The sequence below is a fragment of the Balaenoptera ricei genome, chromosome 10, assembly GCF_028023285.1.
Source record: "Balaenoptera ricei isolate mBalRic1 chromosome 10, mBalRic1.hap2, whole genome shotgun sequence".
Classification (NCBI taxonomy): Eukaryota; Metazoa; Chordata; class Mammalia; order Artiodactyla; family Balaenopteridae; genus Balaenoptera; species Balaenoptera ricei.
In genome coordinates, this window is record NC_082648.1 from 18,010,887 (window position 1) to 18,032,705 (window position 21,819).

A 21,819-nucleotide genomic window follows, 5' to 3' on the forward strand; every position below is an offset into this window, starting at 1 on the left:
TCCTAAAGATGCTACCATAAAACTACTAGAGCTAATCAATGAATTTGGTAAAGTGGCAGGATACAAAATTAATGCACAGAAATCTCTTGCTTTTCTATACACTAATGATGAAAAATCTGAAAGAGAAATTAAGGAAACACTCCCATTTACCATTGCAACAAAAAGAATAAAATACCTAGGAATAAACCTACCAAGGGAGACAAAAGACCTGTATGCAGAAAACTATAAGACACTGATGAAAGAAATCAAAGTTGATACAAACAGATAGAGAGATATACCATGTTCTTGGATTGGAAGAATGAACATTGTGAAAACGACTATACTTCCTAAAGCAATCTACAGATTCAATGCAACCCCTATCAAACTACCAATGTAATTTCTCACAGAACTAGAACAAAAAGCTTCACAATTTCTATGGAAACACAAAAGATCCCGAGCAGTCAAAGCAATCTTGAGAAAGAAAAATGGAGCTGGAGGAATCAGGCTCCCGGACTTCAGACTATACTACAAAGCTACAGTAATCAAGACAGTATGGTACTGGCAAAAAAACAGAAATATAGATCAATGGAACAGGATAGAAAGCCCAGAGATAAACCCACACACATATGGTCACCTTATCTTTGATAAAGGAGGCAAGAATATACAATGGAGAAAAGACAGCCTCTTCAATGAGTGGTGCTGGGAAAACTGGACAGTTACATGTAAAAGAATGAAATTAGAACACTCCCTAACACCATACACAAAAATAAACTCAAAATGGATTAAAGACCTAAATGAAAGGCCAGACACTATCAGACTCTTAGAGGAAAACATAGGCAGAACACTCTTTGACATAAAACAGCAAGATCCTTTTTGACCCACCTCCTAGAGAAATGGAAATAAAAACAAAAATAAACAAATGGGACCTAATGAAACTTAAAACCTTTTGCACAGCAAAGGAAACCATAAACAAGATGAAAAGACAACCCTCAGAATGGGAGAAAGTATTTGTAAATGAAGCAACTGACAAAGGATTAATCTCCAAAATATACAAGCACCTCATGCAGTTCAATATCAAAAAAACAAACAACCCAATCTAAAAATGGGCAGAAGACCTAAATAGACATTTCTCCAAAGAAGATATACAGTTTGCCAACAAACACATGAAAGGATGCTCAACATCACTAATCATTAGAGAAATGCAAATCAAAACTACAATGAGGTATCACCTCACACCGGTCAGAATGGCCATCATCAAAAAATCTACAAACAATAAATGCTGGAGAGGGTGTGGAGAAAAGGAAACCCTCTTGCACTGTTGGTGGGAATGTAAATTGATACAGCCACTATGGAGAACAGTATGGAGGGGGCTTAAAAAACTAAAAATAGAACTACCATATGACCCAGCAATCCCACTACTGGGCATATACCCTGAGAAAACCATAATTCAAAAAGAGTCATGTACCACTATATTCATTGCAGCACTATTTACAATAGCCAGGACATGGAAGCAACCTAAGTGTCCAACAATAGATGAATAGATTAAGAAGATGTGGCACAAATATACAATGGAGTATTACTCAGCCATAAAAAGAAACGAAATTGAGTTATTTGTAGTGAGGTGGATGGACCTAGAGTCTGTCATACAGAGTGAAGTAAGTCAGAAAGAAAAAAACAAATACCATATGCTAACACATATATATGGAATCTAAAAAAAAAAAAAGGAAAAAATGGTTCTGATGAACCATTCTCTATGCAGACTTAGAGAATGGACTTGAGGACACGGGGAGGGGGAAGGGTAAGCTGGGATGAATTGAGAGAGTATCATTGAAATATATACACTACCAAATATAAAATAGATAGCTAGTGGGAAGCAGCTGAATCACATGGGGAGATCAGCTCCGTGCTTTGTGACCACCTAGATGGGTGGGATAGGGAGGGTAGGAGGGAGATGCAAGAGGGAGGGGATATGGGGATATATGTACACATATAGCTGATTCACTTTGTTATACAGCAGAAACTAACACAACATTGTAAAGCAATTATACTCCAATAAAAATGTTAAAAAAAATTCTTAAATCTAGGAAACTGGAGTACAAAATTCATTTCTTCATTCATTTATTTATTTACTTAATGAGTATTTTTTGAAACACAATATTTATCATATGATGAGTAAAGATAACATATTTTGGTGTCCTTCAGTTTGAAATTATAATTTTCTCTTTCTTAATTGGCTTGTAGAAATGTGTTCTTAAGCAAAAACCATGTAGGAAAAATGAAGTATAGTGCATTTACTGTACAGACTTAAGTGTGGTTTATCTTACAAACTTCTCAGTAACAAATGTCAAAGTCATGTAACTATTTCATCTTATTCCTCAAATTTCCCATAAACCTTTTTTCCCTGCTATACCTTACTAGATCCAGAAAACTGAAACATAACAAACAGCTTTCTCATTCCCTTAGTCTTCATTGCTGTGTTATCATGAAAACCCCATAAGAACTTACTGACTCAAGTATAAGTCTTTCAAAGCAGTATTTTCTCCATATTCCCCATTTATTGTTTATTTCCAAAGGACAGACATTTTATTATACTACACCTTTCCAATTTATCTGAACAACGGTCTAGACCTGTTGTCCTGTCAGCTCTCTCTCACGCACAACACAAAAATACTAAGACACACTGTGGGAAGTCCCTGAAGATGCTTGTTGGTTGATTGCATACACCTTTCCTTCACTCGTATTCTTTCCATTTCAGTTTTATGTATTTGATTTGGCCTTTCCCCCTGCTGCAAAGTGGCTAGTCGTTCCTCACTGACATATTCACACATCATTTGCCAAAGAAAGACCCTCACATCCTATTACCCGTTTGAATGTGTCAGATATATGAAAAGGTCTACCTTCATCTTCATCCTCCAGTTGGGCTTTTGCCTCTCTTGAATACATGGCTCTTCGAAGTGTTTTCCTCTCTAAAGTTGTTTGGTCAGCTTCCATATCCTACAGAAAACACTGTGCTATCATTCAAGGAGTTCACAGCCACAGTCAAGTTCTACTTATCAATCAGTGACCCACACGTGCCAAGAACCAATTCTTAGTTACCTTTCCGGATCTTGGGCTCTTTGTTCACGCTAGAGATGGATGGGCAACTCCTGTCACAGGAGTAATGCCTGAGGTTTGTGGAAAATGTCTCAGAGCTCAGAGGTGTAGGGCAGTAAGAAGCCAGGAAAAGTAGTAAAAAAAGTGATGGAGCTGACCCCAGGGGCAGGGGGACGCCTCCCCTAGCCTTAAAGCCTGGATCCACCATTGCTCTTTTATGTCACTTTCACGTACTCCTGTAATTTTTCTAACTAAAGTCATCTATGTTAACAAATATCTTCCTTGAAAAATGCATGTGTTTCTGGATCGGTTAAAGCACTATCAGTCATCCACTAATATTACGAATTATTAAATCGAGATGAATTTCTGACTGATTATCTCACTAAGGGAACGGCACAAAACAAAGGGACTTCAATAGAAATTGAAGAAAGGTGGGTAATTTTGAAGCAAATGGGAAAGGAGGGTATTCAGCTGCCTAGCAGTTTAGGAGAAAGCCCTGGGAAGGGAAGATAAGCAGAAAGAAGAGAAAAATGGCAAAAACAAACTTTGCAAATTTTTAAGGGTTGCTCCTGACTTGTCCTGTGCTGAGAAAGGGAAAAGCATTTTGTTTTCTCCAGTTCTCTGCTTCCAACACTCCGCCCCCTTGGCTTCGTAACTGGACGAGTAGCATCAGTTCAGTTATGCTGTGGGTTAAATCAGCTTCTGCAGGACAGTCTGGGAAACTAACCATGTCCCTGTTTCTGTGGGGAAACGCATTCTGAGTTCCAAATAACTGACCCACAGACTTTTCAAATCTATGGTAATTTGAGAGCTTCCTGTACATGCTGACATAAAAAAAAAAAAAATCACAGTTGTGACACTGATAAACCAATAATCTTTGGTGATCAGTCTCTAGATAGTGGTCCTGTTTTGTTTTTGTTTGTTTGGCCTCATACAACATGTGTGATTTAGGAGACTTGCTATTCTAGAAGGCTCTGTCGCTTCCAAGTTCTTGAATTAAAAAAAAAGTAAAAGCGAAAGTGTCTCTTGAATAGTATTTTTTCAGAGACAATTTTACATTAGCTTTTTTTTTTGAATTTCTGAATTATATTTTATTTATTTTTTTATACATCAGGTTCTTATTAGTTATCTATTTTATACATATTAGTGTATATATGTCAATCCCAATCTCCCAATTCATCACATTTACATTAGCTTTTAATTGTGCCTAATGATATGAAAACCAACACTTGTACATGAGAGTAAATAAAACCCCAAATTAAAAAGGACCTGATCCTTTGTGCATAGCGTAACAAAATGAAATAAACCTGTACATGGAAAAACAGAAGATCTGGTTCTTGTTCAACTCACCAATCTGTGTGAACAAAAGATTTAACGTCTTGGGGACTTTAATCTTTAGTCATTTTTCTTATGAGTAAATACTCATATTAAGCTCATTTGAGGTTAAATATTTTAAATTGTGTTGATATCTGGATTAAGTAAATACAAATTTAGTTTCATTCATCCAATTAATATTTACTGAATGCCTGTGAAGGGTCAGGTCAAGGTGAGGGTTGGAGGCTGGGGGAAGAAATGTCCAAAGATGCTACTTTATTTTGCTTAATAACATTATGAAGACAATGGGTGATGCCATCCAAGATAGAATTTTTAATAACATTTAAATCAGCTAAAAGTGTTATAAACTTCTCCTTTTCATAGCTGCCATTTCTATCCTTTTAACATATTCTTTCCCCCTTAGCCCTTAACCCTTAAACTGACAGATCTGTCTAAAGCCCTGAGATGGGATGTTTTGTGAGTTCTTTAGTTTCACTCCCTTGTCCACTTGGTTGATCTGCTCTGGCTCTAAGCCAGCCTTTCTCAACCTACTGACGTTTTGGGTCAGAAAATTCTTTGTCATGGGGGCTGCCCTGTGCACTGTAGAATGTTTAACAGCACCCCTGTCCTCTACCCACTAGATGCCAGTAGCACCTGCTCCCCAACTGTGACAACTAAACATGTCTCTAGATGTTGCCAAATGTCCCCAAGAAGACAAAAGTGACCCTGGTTGAGAACCAGTGTTCTAGGCAAACACCCCATCCTGCCACAGAACATATTCAGAAGCTGTTTCTATGAAAACTTCCCCAAGGTGTTGCGGTCTTACTCCCCACAGTGTGACTCTCCCTGGCTTCAGATGAATTTCAGGCGCCTGCCCTTCTCTGGGTGGCAGTAACCTCCCTCCAGCCCCAGGTGAGGATTCTGGGCAGGTGCATGGCTCATGCTGGCTTCTACTGGCCACTGGTTCACCCCGCAACTGGATTTGCCCTTTCCGCACCTTAACTTGCTCCATATCTCTCTCAGCTGATTTATAACCCTGTGATCTGTCTTTAATTACAGAGTTAGGCTATCTTGAGTGATCACTTCATTTCTAAACACAATGTAATGGACTTTCTTCCTGGCTTGCTCAATAATCAGTATTACTATAAAATCAAACCAAGAGCGTCCTCTCTCTCTCTCTCTGTCTTTTTCCAGATCTTCTTTCCAAAGTAAACCATAAATGGTCCACTCCTTAAGCTTACATCATTTTCTTTTGTCCCTGGCATCTAGACCACTGAAAAAATGTCATTTGGAGCCATCCCAGTAAGTTTACAATCAAGCACTCCACCGCATAATTCTTAAGTGGGCTCTTGCCAATTGTACATTGTCATATTTTGATGAATATCCTCATTTCAAAGGTTCTGTGATTTGTCCTAGTCTACTTAAAGACTTTCACATATATCTTTTCTTACATATTTTGAGAAGTTTGTAGTTCACTTTTGAGATCTTTGGCAAAGCTGCAGAAGACAGAGCAATCCCATGGTTTGTCTGACTTTTTATCTTCCTTTTGCTATTGAAACATAGATCATTTTTTCCTTTATGAAATAATACATTTTAATTTCTTGATATTTTCAGAAATTTGCTGATATAAGCATTTTCATTTTATAATGCTCATTCCTAGCCAGGACTACTGAATTCTAGACACTTCCTAGTCCCAACTCAAGAGAAAACATTTTGAAAATTTACCAATTCAATTTATAATTCACCTATCAACCATGAGTTGTTCTTCTTTTATCATACTCAATCTGGTTTCCAACTCTGTTATTATTTCATTCAATGTTATATTTACATTATACTGGAATTACATTGGGTATAGACCTGGGTTCAAATTCAATTGGTACCACTTATTATATGTACTGTACAACTTTAGGCAAATTACTTAGCCTCTCTTAGCCTCAGTGTTCTCATTTGTAAGAATGAGATCATATTTTCTTTACTTATTTCTCATATTTTTTGCTTATTTTGTGAGAATTAACAGAGATCATGTAAAAAGGCTTTGTGGACTTTAAAAACTATGCAAATATAAAGCTTTATTGTTATTTCCTTCTGATTACCTTCCTTCACCCCCCAACTCTATCCCAGACATGCTTTACCACTATACCCACAGCTCATAGCTCTTCCTTCTTTCAAAATCATCTAAGATTTTGTTTTGCCCACAACCCTCCATTTGTAAATGGTGAATGAAAATACTCTCATATTACAGGTGAGGAAAATAAGACATACATAAGGAAAAATAAGATAAAATGAGGAAATAGCATGCTTGAGCAAGTAGTTTAAGTTTTAAACACATATGATTGTAATATGCCTCCAATTCAAATAAAATTCCTCTAAAAGGCTGACAATACATCATCCGAAAGATATCACTAGAATTTTTTAGTTTCAAAGTAGTCTATCAATTAATGATATAGAAATATACAATTATTTCAGATTTCAGGTGAGGACTATTATATTATCAAACATTAAATGGTAATATTTCTCTAAAAGTTTTTTTAGTAATTATGCACTATATTTCTGACTCTTCTGAACTCAACTCTGAATGCTTCTGAACTCTGAGCAATTACCTTTTCTAGTTCTTGATCTTGCCGATTCATAAGTGTTTTCCAGTGTTCATAAAGCTCAACATCTTTGGTTTGAATGTCCTTCAAAGTTCCTTCTCTTAGAACACTTCCATCTTTCATGGCTATGATCTAAGGAAAGCACATATTAGAAGAATTGTGACAAAAATCCTTAATTGGCCAAGAGAATTATCTTTATCTCAGAAAGCATTTATATAACTGTAATATAAAAATTAATGAAATTTCTTTTAAACTCTTACCCAGTCAGCATGTGTTAGATATTGTAATTTGTGAGTCACAAGAACGAGTGTCCTCTTGTCATCTTGGAGAAATTTCAAGATCCCTTCCTGCATTAAGTGATCACTCAAGTGAATGTCCAAGGCAGAAAATGGATCATCCTACAACAAGTAAAATGGAGAGATGATGAAACATTTTTATATTCTCTTTGTAACTAAATCTTCCAGAAAGCAGAAATACAAATAACTAAAGGCAAATTATCTCACAAATCCTATTTATAATAAACAGACTCTGGATAACTTTAAATTACAAAAACGGTACTAAATTAAAAATGAAGCTTTTATTTTCTCTTTCACTTAAAAACTAATTTAAAAAGTAAATAACAGTATTCGAAGTAGTTTGAATTCTTATGTATAGAATACCCCAGTTCAAAAACCAACATTACTCAACAACCTATAACAAAAAACCAAAACAAAGAATGAAATGATAATTGGAGTTTATCAATTGAATGAAATGATAATTGGAGTTTATCAATAGAGTTTAAATAATAAAAATAGGTGTAGACTCTAGACCAAGAGGGCAACATAGGAGGCTCCTGAATTTCTCTCCTACCATGGACACACCAAATATACAGCTACACATGGAGCAATTCCCTCTGAAAGAAATCCAGAAATTAGTTGAGTGATTCTGACACATTAAGCAACTGAGAAAATACATCAAAATAAGTAGGAAAGGCTGAGACACACTCTCACCATAAACCCCACCCCTGGAAATTTCACAAATATGTGGAGATGAAACAACATGCTCCTGAACAACTAATGGGTCAAAGAAGAAATCAAAAGAGGAAATCAAAAACTATCTTGAGACAAATGAAAATGAAACACAACATATCAAAACTTATGGGATGCAGCAAAAGCAGTTCTAAAAGAATTTTATAGCAATAAATGCCTATATTAAGAAAAAAAGAAATACCTCAAATAAACAACTTAACTTTACACCTCAAAAAACTAGAAAAAAAGAACAAACTAAGCCCAAAGTTAGTAGAAGGAAGGAAATAACAAAGATCAGAGTGGAAATATATAAAATCCAGACTAACAAGACAACAGAAAAGATCAATGAAACTAGGAGCTGATTTTTTGCAAAGATAAACAAAATGGATAAACCTTTAGCTAGGTTCACCAAGAAAAAATGAGAGGATTCAAATAAAATTACAAATGAAAAAGGCAACGTTACAATTCATACCACACAAATACAAGGGATCATAAGACTCCTATGAAAAATTATATACCTACAGACTGGACACCTAAATGACATGGATAAATTCCTAGAAACAAACACCTACAGAAGCTGAATCGTGAAGAATTAGAAAATCTGAACAGACCAATTACTGGTAAGGGAATTGAATCAGTAACCAAAAAACACCACCCAACAAACAAAAGTCCAGGAACAGATGGCTTCAGTGGTGAATTCAACAAAACATTTAAAGAAGAACTAATACCAATCCTTCTCAAACTTTTCCAAAAAACAGAAGAGGAAAGAACACTTCCAAACTTATTTTACAAAGCTAGCATAAAGACACCACAAGAAAAGAAAATTACAGATCAATGTCTCTGATGAACATAGATGCAAAAATTCTCAACAAAATATTAACAAACTGAATTCAACAGTCAATAAAATATTCAAACACCATGATCAAGTTGGATTTATTCCAGGGATGCAAGGATGGTTCAACATTTGCAAATCAATGTGATACACCGCAATAACAAAATGAAGGATAAAAATCATATGATAAACTCAATAGATGCAGAAAAAGCATTTGACAAAGTTCAACATTCAATCAGGATAAAAATTCTGAATGAAGTAGGTATTGAGGGAACATACCTCAACATAATAAAGGTCATATATGACAAGCCCACAGCTAACATCATACTTAATGGTAAAAAGCTGAAAACTGTCCCTCTAAGATCAAGAACAATGCCAACTCTCACTACTTTTATTCAACATAGTACTGGAAGTCCTAGCCAGAGCAATTAGTCAAGAAAAAAGAAATAAAAGACATCCAAACGGGAAAGGAAGAAGTAAAACTATCTCTATTTGCAGATGACATTTTTCTATAGAAGACCCTAAAGATTTCACCAAAAAACTAACAGAACTAATGAACGAAGTCAATAAAGTTGCAGGATACAAAATCAATATACAAAAATCAGTTGCATTTCTATACACTAATAACAAGCTATCAGAAAGAGAAATTAGGAAAACAACCCCATTTGTAATTGCATCAAAAAGAATAAAATGTCTAAGGAATAAACTTAACCAAGGAGGTAAAAGACCTGTGCACTGAAAACTCTAAGACACTGATGAAAGAAACTGAAGAAAATACAAATAAATGGAAAGATATCTTGTGCTCATGGATTAGAAAAATTAATATTGTTAAAATGTCCATACTATCGAAAATGTTCTAGAGGTTCAATGCAATCCCTATCAAAATTCCAATGACATTTTTCACAGAAATGAATCAAACAATTCCAAACTTTGTATAGAACCACAAAAGACCCCTAATATCCAAAGAAATCTTGAGAAAGAATAACAAAGCTGGAGGTATCATACTTCCTGATTTCAAGCTGTATTACAAAGCTATCATAAACAAAACAGTATCTTATTGGCATAAAAACAGACACATAGATCAATGGAACAGCACAGAGAGCCCAGAAATAAACTCATGCACATATGGTCAATTAATTTGTAACAAAGGGGCCAAGAATATACAATGGGGGAAGGATAGTCTCTTTGATAAATGGTGCTGGGAAAACTGGACAGCCACATGTAAAATAAATGAACCTGGACTACTGTCTTACATCACACATAAAAATCAGCTCAAAATGAATCAAAGACATGAACATAAGACCTGAAACCATAAAACTCCTAGAAGAAAACATAGTGGATAAGCTCCCTGACATTGGTCTTGGTAATGCTTTTTTAAGATTCTGATACCAAAAACAAAAGGAACAAATGCAAAAATAAACAAGTGAGACTACATCAAACTAAAAAGTTTTTGTACAGTAAAGGAAACCATCAACGAAATGAAAAGGCAACTTATGAAATGGGGTAAAATATTTGCAAATCATATATATGATAAGTGGTTAATATCCAAAATATATACAGAACTCATACAACTCAATAGCAAAAAGACCCCAACAATCCAATTTAAAAATGGTCAGAGCATCTGAATAGATATTTTTCCAAAGAAGACATACAAATGGGCAACAAGTACATGAAAAGATGCTCAATATCATTAATTATCTGGGAAATACAAATCAAACTATGAGATATCACCTCTCATCTGTTAGATAGGCTGTTATCAAAAAGACAAGAAATAACCAATGTTGGTGAGAATGTGGAGAAAAGGGAACTCTTGTGCATTGTTGTTGGAAATGTAAATTGGTGCAGCCACCATGGAAAAAAAGTATGGAGGTTCCTCAAATTTTTAAAAATAAAACTACCATATGATCCAGCAATTCCACTTCTGGGTATTTATTTAAAGGAAATGAAATCATTATCTCAATATTCATTAAGAACTTCCATGTTCATTATAGCATTATGTACAATAGCCAAGATATGGAAACAACCTAAATGTCCATCAATGGATGAATGGGTAAAGAAAATGTGAAATATTATTCATCCATAAAAAGGTAGGAAATTCTGCCATTTGTGATGGCATTATGCCAAGTAAAATAAATCAAACAGAGAAAAACAGATACTATATGCTCTCACTTATACGTGGAATCCAAAAAAAAAAAAAAAAAAGTGAACTCATAAATTCAGAAAACAAATTGGTGTTTGCCAGAGGTGGGGGTGTGAGGTTAGGGAAAATGGGTGAAAGTGGTCAAAAGGTACAAACTTCCAGTTGTAAGATAAACATGTCCTCGGGATAGAATGTACAGCACTACGACTATAGTTAATAATACTGTGTTGCATATTTGAAAGTAGTTAACAGAGTAGATCTCTGACACTGGGCAATTTTTCAAACTCAGTCACTTCATCTGTAAAATGGGGATAATAAAGAGACCTGTTAGAGAGCACATAGGTTTGCTGCAAAGATCAAATAATGTTGTAAAAGTCTCTGTAAAATATTTAAAAAGCGTTATTTTATTATTATTTTCTTATAAATAAAGCTGTGGTGATTAACACTGTGCTAAACCCTTTAAAGCACCACAGTGAGAATTTAGTGACTTCCAGGAATCTCTTAACGAGGAAAAGTGCAGTGGTTAAGGACACAGGCTATGGAATTAGATCACCTGGGTTTGTATCCTTGCTTCACTATTACTATCTGTGTGACCTTGGATAAATTATCCCCCAAAGCCTCAACATTATCATTGTGTAAATAAAGGTAACATTAATAATAACAATGTCAAACCTAATAGGGTTACTGTGAGGATGAAGTGAGTTCATGTACATAAAGTATTTAGAATCATGACTAGGTCATAAAAAGCCCTTAATAATGATTGCTATCATGTATATGCCATGGCTTCATTATGTGGCATCTTGGTGTTGCAGTAAAATGTAACCTTTTATATAACCTAATAATAATCTAGATTTGATGGATTGCTAATCATTTCTCAAGATTCAGTTTGTGTATTAACATTCTGTGGAGATACTTTCTTTAAAGAATGCAAGACAATTTGACAAATAGCCAAATCAATGAATGGTCAGTTCTTCATTTTCAGTAATATATTATTTATTTTTATGTACATATATACAGTTCTCACTAATATAGTCTTTCCTGTATTCAATGAATATGTTTTAGTAGTATAGTCTTTATGGACACATTTTTGGAAGTAACCTCTTAAAAATATGTTCACTGATACAGCACATTTATAGATGCTACAAAGCTTTAAAAATAACTAATATGTTTGATATATAATTAAGACGTTTCACATGGCTTTGATACAGTGTAAAGGCTAATTTGATAAAGGTTAACTAGAGATCAGAGCAAAATGTAAAACCTTAACTAATTATTTGTACAAGTGAGATCCTTAAAGATAGGAATAACAAAGGAGAAAACTGTTTCCTTTACCCAGCACATAAGATGGCACTGATGACATTCACTAAACATTGATGGATGGAAAGGAAGAAGGATGGAAGGAAGGAAGGAAGAAAGGAAGGAAGGAAGGAAGGAAGGAGAGAGGGAGGGAGGGAGGTAGGGAAAGGAAAGAAAAAGACAACACAGGTAGTAACTTAAAAAATACCAGAGCATCTTAGCTGATCAGAAAAACAGTACTCAAAAGACATGGAGTTCTAGCCCAGACTGTATCACTCACTAGTCATTAGTCCTTGAGTAAGGCACTTCACCTTTCTATCTATAAGTTTCCTCACTTCACATGAGGATACCATCTACCCTAGCAGCACAGTCATAAGAATCAAATGAGATAATACTGCGATTCAAAGTGCTCTGTGAATTTTTGAACAATGGGAAGTGTAAGATATTTTCATTTGGGGCAAATTGTTAAAACACATCAACAGTATTCTGTTGCTGCTAAAACGTTATTCAGTTTTAGGCTACAATGAAGAAACTATAATATTTAGATCATAAGATCTATTAGTTTTAAGATTATCTGAGTTGAGCAGAGTGCATCTGGAACATGCTTTTTCAAAGGGACCCTGACAAACTCTATTACATCCAGAATTAAGAAAAGGTAAAAAAAAGTTATAAAAATTATATTATTGTCAAAGAATTAAAAATATTAAGCTTGCTTAGTCTAGAAAAAAGTAAATTAAGGCAAGTTATGACAATAATATTAAAATATTGAACTATGGCTATATAAAAGAAATACATTTGCTGCTGCAGAAGCAGAATGGGAACCAATAAACGGAAAATACACAGAAGCAGATTTCAATCACATAATAACTTTCCAATAATGAAAGTTATCCGCAGCAGGCAGAATAATGGTCCCCAAAGATGTCCATGTTCTAATTCCCAGAACTTGTGACTATGTTACCTTAATAGCAAATGGGACTTTGCAGATACACGCATACCTCGTTTTATTGCACTTCACTTTATTGTGCTTCACAGAGTTGCATATTTTTACAAATTGAAGATTTGTGGCAACCCTGTGTCCAGCAAGTCTATCGGCGCTATTTCTCCTACAGCATTTGCTCACTTCATGTCTTTGTGTCACATTTTGGTAATTCTCACAATACTTTCAAACTTTTTCATTATTATTATATTACAGTGATCTATGATCAAGGATCTTTGATGTTACTATTGCAAGAAGATTATCACTTACTGAAGGCTCAGATAATGGGTAGCATGTTTTATCAATGATGTATTTTTTAATTAATGTATGTATATTGTTTTTTTAGACATAATGCTATTGCACACTTAAGAGATTACAGTGTAGTAAACATAACTTTTGTATGCACTGGGAAACCCAAAAATTCACGTGACTCACACTTTACTGTGATGCTCGCTTTATTATGATGATCTGGAATCAAACCTGCAATATCTCCAAGGTATGTCTATATGATTTAGATTAAAGACCTTGAGATGGGAAGATTATCCTGATGGGTCTAAACTAATTACATGAATCCTTGAAAGCAGAGAACTTCCCCGGATGTGGAGAGGGAGAAGTGAGTAGTAAAAATGGTCAGAGATGCTGGCTTTGCAGATGTTGCTGGCTTTGAAGATGAAGGAAGGCAGCTGTGAGCCAAGGAATGTGGGCAGCCTCTAGAAGCTGGCAAAGGCAAGGAAGCCTTTTCTACCCGGTAGCCTCCAGAAGGGAACATAGCCCTGCAGACATTCTGATCTCAGCTGTGTGAGACCCATGTCGGATATCTAACCTACAGAACTATAGGATAATAAATTTGTATTGTGTAAACCACCAATTATGGCAATTTGTTATAGCAGCCCATACACGGACCAACAAGGAAAGACTGCCTCAAAGATAAGCAACCTGTCTTCAGAGAGAGTCATCAAGAAGCTGTTAGAGATGATACGATAAGCAATTCTATAATGAATGGCTGGGAATCCACAGTGCTAGCACTATGACTCCTTTGAATCCCATGATTCTACAACTGAAGTAAGGGTCATTAAATTGAAGGCAGTGGAATGAAATGGAGTAGAATACTACATTCAAAGAACCTCTGTCTCTTTCAGATTTCCAAGTCACTTAGTCCTCAGGTGCTTCAATCATTACTTGATCCCAAAGTTCAAGAAGTCATTTCTAGTTGTGGGTTCACCCATTATGAAAAGGATTTATAATTACGTAGGTTACTGCTAGATACTGGTATAGCTTTTATGGTGGTGTTTTCTGGAACATTTTAGGGACAGGTATTCTTAGGGACATTAACCTGAAGTGCACTTCCACCACTATGTCCAAATTCTACTCCCATCCCCAGTAATGGATCCAAATTTAGTGGAAAACTCCACTAAATTTGAAGATGTTCGATTTTAGATGGAGTGAAAACTCTAAAGGAGGTTGGAGAACCAGATTTATAAATGGTTAATAACTGCACAGAAGGAGAAAGCAGGGGAAGGATATATTTACATAGCCTGCTGGTCTCTAATATACACTGTCTATCTGTAAGCTAAGTTATTTTGGCTACATCCTTCTGGAGAAACCAAACTAGAGCAAATTCATAATCAACATAATCATCGAATTTTATTTGCGGATCCATAGGTAGAAGCGAGTTATCCATCCAGGATATATAAATACAAGACAATCATCTATGGAGCTTTTTAAGATACAGATTCTAAACTCTGCCTTTATAGATTATGATTCAGTAGGTCTAGGCTAGTATCAAGATTTCTAAGAAGAATTTCAGGAAGCTTCACAGATAAATCTTATCCACAGCCTGAGTTGCATACTTACTAACCCCTGTGTCCACCAAGAGTATATTTTCCAGCCCCTCCTTTTTTGCCAGCAAATATAAATGAGAAGACCTATGATCCTGTCCAGTTCATCCAGCACCATCCATACTCTTTCATTAATGATCCTCATGATTTAAAAACTCATATAAGTAAACATTTGGGCACCTCAGTCCCTCTGGATCTCCCAGCTCTCATCTTGATGTTGATTTGATTTGTACTCTGAGGATTTGTCTCCCCTTAATTCTCTGTAATTTCACAAGTTAAACCATCTTTCCTTGAGTTACTTGACTTGTCTCTTTAAGGACTCATTTGTCCAGAGGGAAAAATGAAATAGAAAGAAACAAAAAGACCGTATTCTTACCAAGAAGACAATGTTGGTATTTTGATAGAGAGCTCGGGCCACACAGATTCTTTGCCTCTGACCCCCACTCAAGTTGATGCCCTAGAGAAGAAATATCCATAAACATCCACCTTTTATATTAGTAGATGATCTGTTGATAAAAAAATTCCCTTTAAAATACAAACTTCTCTAAAAGAATCTTAAATTAATGGTAATTTATTAATTAAATTGTGATAACATTAGTAAGATAAAATGCAAGTTGTTTAGTGGTCAATAGTTGAATTATATTAAGGTAATTTCTGACTGATAACATTAATCCTCTTTTCACTCTGATAGAGAACTCTGCTGTACCAAAGCATTAATAACCATAAACCAAGGTGTGTGCTGAAGATGCAAGTAATCCCCAAATTGTTTCCAGTTTCATGAATTGTGTCTGTAGTATACTGAACACATGCCTCTTAAATTCGATATTACAAGTTTTGTTCAACAGAACTACACAGCAATATGCTTTTATAATCAAGTACTGATTATAAAAATTTGAAAAACTAGTATTTATTGAGCACTTAGTATGCACCAGGCTGGTGTGAATGGCTTTCCATTCCTTATTTCTATTATTCGTCAGAGCAATTTCAACATGTAGGCATTTTTCCCCACGTGGAAATGAAGACTCAGAGAAGTCCAGGTCATGTCTTAAGCACTCTACTAGGTTGCAATAAAGAACAGCCATGAATAACGCAGACTACAGAGTTGGACCAATCCCACCTGCACCAATGACTCTGACTGGGCAAGTTCCTTAACCTTTCTCAGCCTTGGTCTTCTTGGCTGCAATACACTGATAACAAAACACCCATATAACAGCTTTGTTGTAAAAGTAAATAATGCACGTAAAGCCTTTTGCCCAGTACTTGCCACCTATAAGAGTCAAAAATTTTAGCCAATATTGTTATAAATGATTACATACAGGTATAAATATTTTTCAGCTAGTCATAGAACAGTATGATGCCAATGTAAAACCTGTTTACACAAAGAAAAAAGAACCCTTTAACAGGAATAAATGGATGTTGACAAGAGTGGAAGAAGTTGTCGGAAGTAATCTCAGTTTCCAAACCAATTTACAGTAAACTCCAAGTAAGTAAAAATACATTTGATCAAAGTCAGGGACTGCTTCCCTTCCCTTGAGAACTCTCAAGCAGCTAGCGAAATGTGAAGTGCATGCTGGTTACTCAACAAATACTTAAGAGACGTGGCATCAAGAACTCCTGTTTCTAGAACTTGTCACTAGGAAAGCACATAATTCAGAGCTCTCAGATTTTCTTATGCTCCATGAAAGGTTAAAGACAACCAGAAAACTTTTCTAGATTTGTGTTCATTGTTTAATTAAACTACACATAGCTCACCCTCTCTCCAATTTCAGTTTGGTCTCCGAATGGTAGTAAGTCAATATCCGGCTGAAGAGAACAGGCATCTGTGACAGCTTTGTACCTTTGGGAGAAAGTATTTTGAGTTTTTAGATCACTATTAATATACTGCCCATAAACTAAGTCCCAGGTCCAATGTCTTGGAAGCTGAAATAAAACATTTATTGAACTATTTAGTATATACTAGCCTCTACACTAGGCTTGTAGATACAAAGATAAATAGATATTGGTTCCCACTTTTATAAAACTATTAACAAGGATCTACTGTATAGCAGAGGGAACTATATTCAATGTCTTGTAATAACCTATAATGGAAAAGAATCTGAAAAAGAATAGATATAAATAAGTACAACTAAATCACTTTGCTGTACACCTGAAACTAACACAACATTGTAAATTATACTTCAGTGAAAAAAGTGGTTAAAATTTTTTTTAAGAAACTATTAAATGAAGCAGAAGATTGACATAGAAACATATAATAAAAATGTACCTTGTTAGGTACTGAATATTATAGATGGGTAGGTATAAAGTGCTCCTAGAATACACAGGAAGAAATGACCGACTGCTCTGAGAAATTAGTGACGTCTTTGAGAGCGGGCGAGTTGTAAGGTGTATCCAGAAAGATGAGCTGTAATTTGCCAGGAATGAAAATGAGGGAAGGGAGGCTTAAGGAACTGCAGGAAGGTGAACAAGTTCACGGTGCATGTGAGGGATAAGAGGAGGCTCACTGGGGCTAAAGCATGGGTTACAGGTGGGGAATCTGTGTCCACAATCATGATGCTGAAGGGAGGAGAAAACGGAAGACGATGAGGACTGATGTACTCAAGCTGACCTAAGGCTGGATCTGGAAATTGGACAGACTGGAAATACCGGGAAGCACGGGCACTGGGAGTGCTAGGGAAAATATCAATGGTTTCATTTTCTCAATCACCTGGTCTTAAAATATTCAAGTCATTCTTGATTCTTCCCTTTTCTTCCCCCTGCTCTTATTTTGTCCATTCTTATTCTAGAATGCTTTTCTGTCAACCATCTCTTCTTCTTCCATTTCTACAGTCACTGCCAAGTGCAGGCAACAAACACAGCATGCCTGGATCATTATCCCAACAAACTTCTAAATGTCTTTTTGTTCCTAATACAGATTCATCCCACATAAATCTCTTATGACACTGCCAGATCACATTTACTTTGTTAGTCCCCTTTTAACACTTGCTGTGCCTCCCGAGAATGTCAGATTTATATCTGGCTGGCTTTTAAGGCACCTGACTGTCTCATCTCAGCCTTCCTTTACAATCTAGTTTGCTGCCATCAGTACACACAGGTCCCTTTCTGTCTGGTTTGTTCCCAGGCCCCAAACAATCCCACATAATTTGAGTTTTTCCTCCCACACTTTCCTCTCCCTTCCCCCTTCCTCATGCCTCTCCCCAGACCTAATTTTCCTTAACTTTCAGAACCCAGCTCAGGGTCTTAGGACACTCCCTACCCCTCATGCACGTGGCTTAAGGAAAGGGTCTTGCCTTTGTACACTCCAGCGGGTGTTTAAAAGATGATTGAAAGAGGACATATTCTGGCTGCTCCGAGTAACCAGACCCCTCAGATCCCATATTCCTTTTCTTCTGTCCACGGTTAACCCTCTTTCTGCTCCTTACTGGGATTTTTCTTCTGTTTACCAACAACCTCAGCACCATGTCCACCCTCTCCCCACACATACACACACACTTCGGTTACGGCTGTTTATTTTTGGTGTACAAATTCTTCTCAATAGTTGTATAGGATGGGCTGAAACTTCCAACGAGGCTTCTCTTACAAGAGTTGACTTAATAGACCAGGTGATGAGGATGGACGCAGGGCAAACAGAGAAGAAAGGAAGTCCCAATACAAAGACTCCAGAACCAGCGGATAAGGTGGGGGGGGGGATAAATTGGGAAACTGGGACTGACATATACACTCTACTATATGTAAAATAGATAACTAATAAGAACTTGCTCTATAGCACAGGGAACTCTACTCAATACTCTGTAATGGCCTATGTGGGAAAAGAATCTAAAAAAGAGTGGATATATGTATATGTATAACTGGTTCACTTTGCTGTACACCTGAAACTAACACAACATTGTAAATCAACTATAATCCAATAAAAATTTAAAACAAAAAGACTCCAGAAACCGTGAACCAAACATAGGGATTAGAAATAGTTGCTCATTTGAGTTCTAAATTTTATACATTCAAAATTACCTCTGTTTGTTGAAAGGACTTCCAAAGGTAATATTTTCTTCCACTGTAGCATTTAATAGCCAAGGCTTTTGAGCTGCGTAAGCCACAGAATACCTGTTCCTACTAGAAAATGGAAAAGAAAAACAAAACACAGCAAGGGTGCTGTGCTGAATCTGTATTTTAGTATAACAAAGAAAAATGAAAGTTGATAAAATATCTCAAAGACAGAAATGGGGAACTTCTAAAAGAGAACATTTTAACAACCATCAACCTTATTAATTAATGGTTAAATATTCCACTAAATTAAAGGGATGAGAACTTAATTAAAACAACACACAAGGTGCAAATTTTATTTTGCTATGCTAAAGAAGTATTTTACGATATGAACTATTAATTAAAATGTTGTTTTTTAAAATGACTATAATTTTAAAAATAATTTGAAGATAAATAGCAATTAACTCTCTAATAGCCACGGATATTTTACTTTATATTAAAAGCATTTTACATAACTCTGAATTTTATATGAATATCTTTAAAAAGATGTGAATTAATACTGTAATTATAGTATGTGTTTGTGGCTTAATTGAATGAACATATTTTAAAGTAATAGATAATATTAATAGATAATATAAATATTTCAAAACAAAGAGTGATCTTGAGGAGTCCATTTCAATAATGAAACTACGCATTTAAAAACCACATATTTCAATACATATTGAAATAGTTTATTTTTAAAAAATGATAGCCTCCTCCCTGTCCCCCATTTTTTTGGCTTGCAAATTCTACCAGATGTCTATACATCAGATTTTAATTTGCAATAATTAGGAAAATGCATGTGAGCTGAAGATACAGAAGATGATGAGATTGGGGTAGGGAAGGGGTCAGCTTAAAATTCACACTTCCACAGTTAGTTTATGGTCTGTAAGTACTAATTAAGGAATTAAGGTTAAAAGAGAATAAAGTTAAGAAAAAAAGTACTTAGAAATGATCAGTGATCATCCTGAAACATTATGTCTTAGGAGTTTAGAAGGCATGATAATATACAGTATGCTAGTAGTCTCTTAGAAAACCATCTGTGTGGTAAAACAGTGGTTCCCAACCTCTGGCATGTCTGTTTCCCTCTCCTCGCCCCAGGTCCTTTAAGGGTTTTTTTTGTTTGTTTTTTGTTTTTTGTTTTTAATGGATGAAGCACTTGGCTCTCCAGCTCCAGCTTAGAAGCAGATCCCATCACAGTTTAATTCATAAACAATATACATATTAATTCTTATGCAATTTTATTTTATGAAATCCCAAATCCAATTCGCTAAGAACATTTGAGTTTCAGCCAAAGTTGAGACCCATGTGACTCATGGAGAAGATAACAGTTGACACAATGGGCCATTTTGTTTGGCAAATTAATTCTTTTAGCAGCCTCCAAATGTTGGGAACTACTGCTACTGGAAATATTGCTAGCGCATTTTAATAAATGACTTTGTACATTATCAGAATGAATAAAATGACTAGGAGTAAGAGATGGAGTTATCAGGTAAAGTCTGAGGAAGGAAGTTACTCTTATTAAACGCAATTAAAATAGAAATAATACCTTCTGGTTGCTTCAAAAGAAGGTTCAGATTCATTTACACTGCAAGTGTGGCAAACAATGTTCATTAATTATGAAATATAAATATAGAATGAATGAGTGTACATATCAGGTAAAAGATAAACATTGAACATATAAAATAGCTACATTTCCCAAATAGTTTTTGATATTAGTCCCAAAGGCAAACCAGATAAATGACCGTCTTCTTTTACATCTTCATCAGTGAGGAAATAATTACTTAGTAAGCTTCCAAAAGAAGGACAGCACTGTTCTCCTTCATATATAATTTGGGTTCATACAATGGACATGTTCTAGCCCCAACTCTGCTCCAACTACCTGTGTAGATTTAGGTAAACTTTGCAGAACAGTTTCTTAGTTTATACAAGAATTTGATGTTTCCAAGCGCTCCCTACCTTTAATATTTGAATTTAATCTATCTAAATTCCTAATTAGTTACCCTAAGGCATAACAAGAAATACTTTTTGCTCTCTAAACTTGAAGGGTTTAGACACAGCCTGGCCCTTAAGGAACTGGTAAGAAAGACGGACATGCACAATGCATGGTCACACTGCAACATTTGGGTATAATTAATTACTGATTGATATTATTTACGTAAAACAAGGTGTTTGGCTAATTAAATTTAGTTATATCTATTTCATTGGGGAAAAAACACCCGAGGACCTATTTTTTTATTATTCTAAATTTTAATATTTTAGTTGAACTCCATCATTCTGAATTCAAAAACCACACACATAATTAAAGTCTACAAGAACTCCAAGAACAGATCCTATTTCACTTTGGAAAGCATCATATGCTTTTGTGGAGAAAATGTACCTAAGTACATTACTTGGTGATGTTTGGCTTAGTGTTTCTAATGATAAGATTTTCACAACTGCACATTTCTGATGACATCATGGGGTGGTTAATAGAGGTATGGAAAAACAATCTCAGACTAAACCTCCCCTCTCAATAATGATTATTCTCTGATTTAAGTTGCTCATAAAAATAATGAAATGCACAATTTCCCAAGTGATATTTTCCACACAATATTCTTTAGATGCCAAAAAATTTGGATTTTATTTTATTTTTTTAGTGGTAAAAAAACCAATAAATGAACTCAATGGTTTTATTTAATCTGAGGAAGAGAGAAAACAGATGAGGAAGAGCAGGTGTATGGCAGAAATTAA

The 21,819-nt window shown here is 35.4% G+C and overlaps 1 protein-coding gene across 7 annotated transcripts in view; it reads right to left on the minus strand.

Annotated features, from left to right (window-relative positions):
- Positions 1-21,819, minus strand: part of ABCC9 (ATP binding cassette subfamily C member 9) — a 142,512-nt gene that overhangs the window by 51,292 nt on the left and 69,401 nt on the right. For 5 of the 7 annotated variants that reach the window (XM_059935421.1, XM_059935422.1, XM_059935418.1 and 2 more), the window contains 7 exons: positions 20,636-20,674; positions 19,075-19,176; positions 16,822-16,906; positions 15,446-15,526; positions 7,241-7,378; positions 6,987-7,112; positions 2,877-2,973 (listed from right to left, as the gene is read on the minus strand). In XM_059935421.1, coding sequence (XP_059791404.1) covers positions 2,877-2,973; positions 6,987-7,112; positions 7,241-7,378; positions 15,446-15,526; positions 16,822-16,906; positions 19,075-19,176; positions 20,636-20,674 — 668 coding nt within the window. The remainder of the gene's footprint in view (positions 1-2,876; positions 2,974-6,986; positions 7,113-7,240; positions 7,379-15,445; positions 15,527-16,821; positions 16,907-19,074; positions 19,177-20,635; positions 20,675-21,819) is intronic. The other 2 variants (XM_059935423.1, XM_059935425.1) reach the window with 2 other exon arrangements.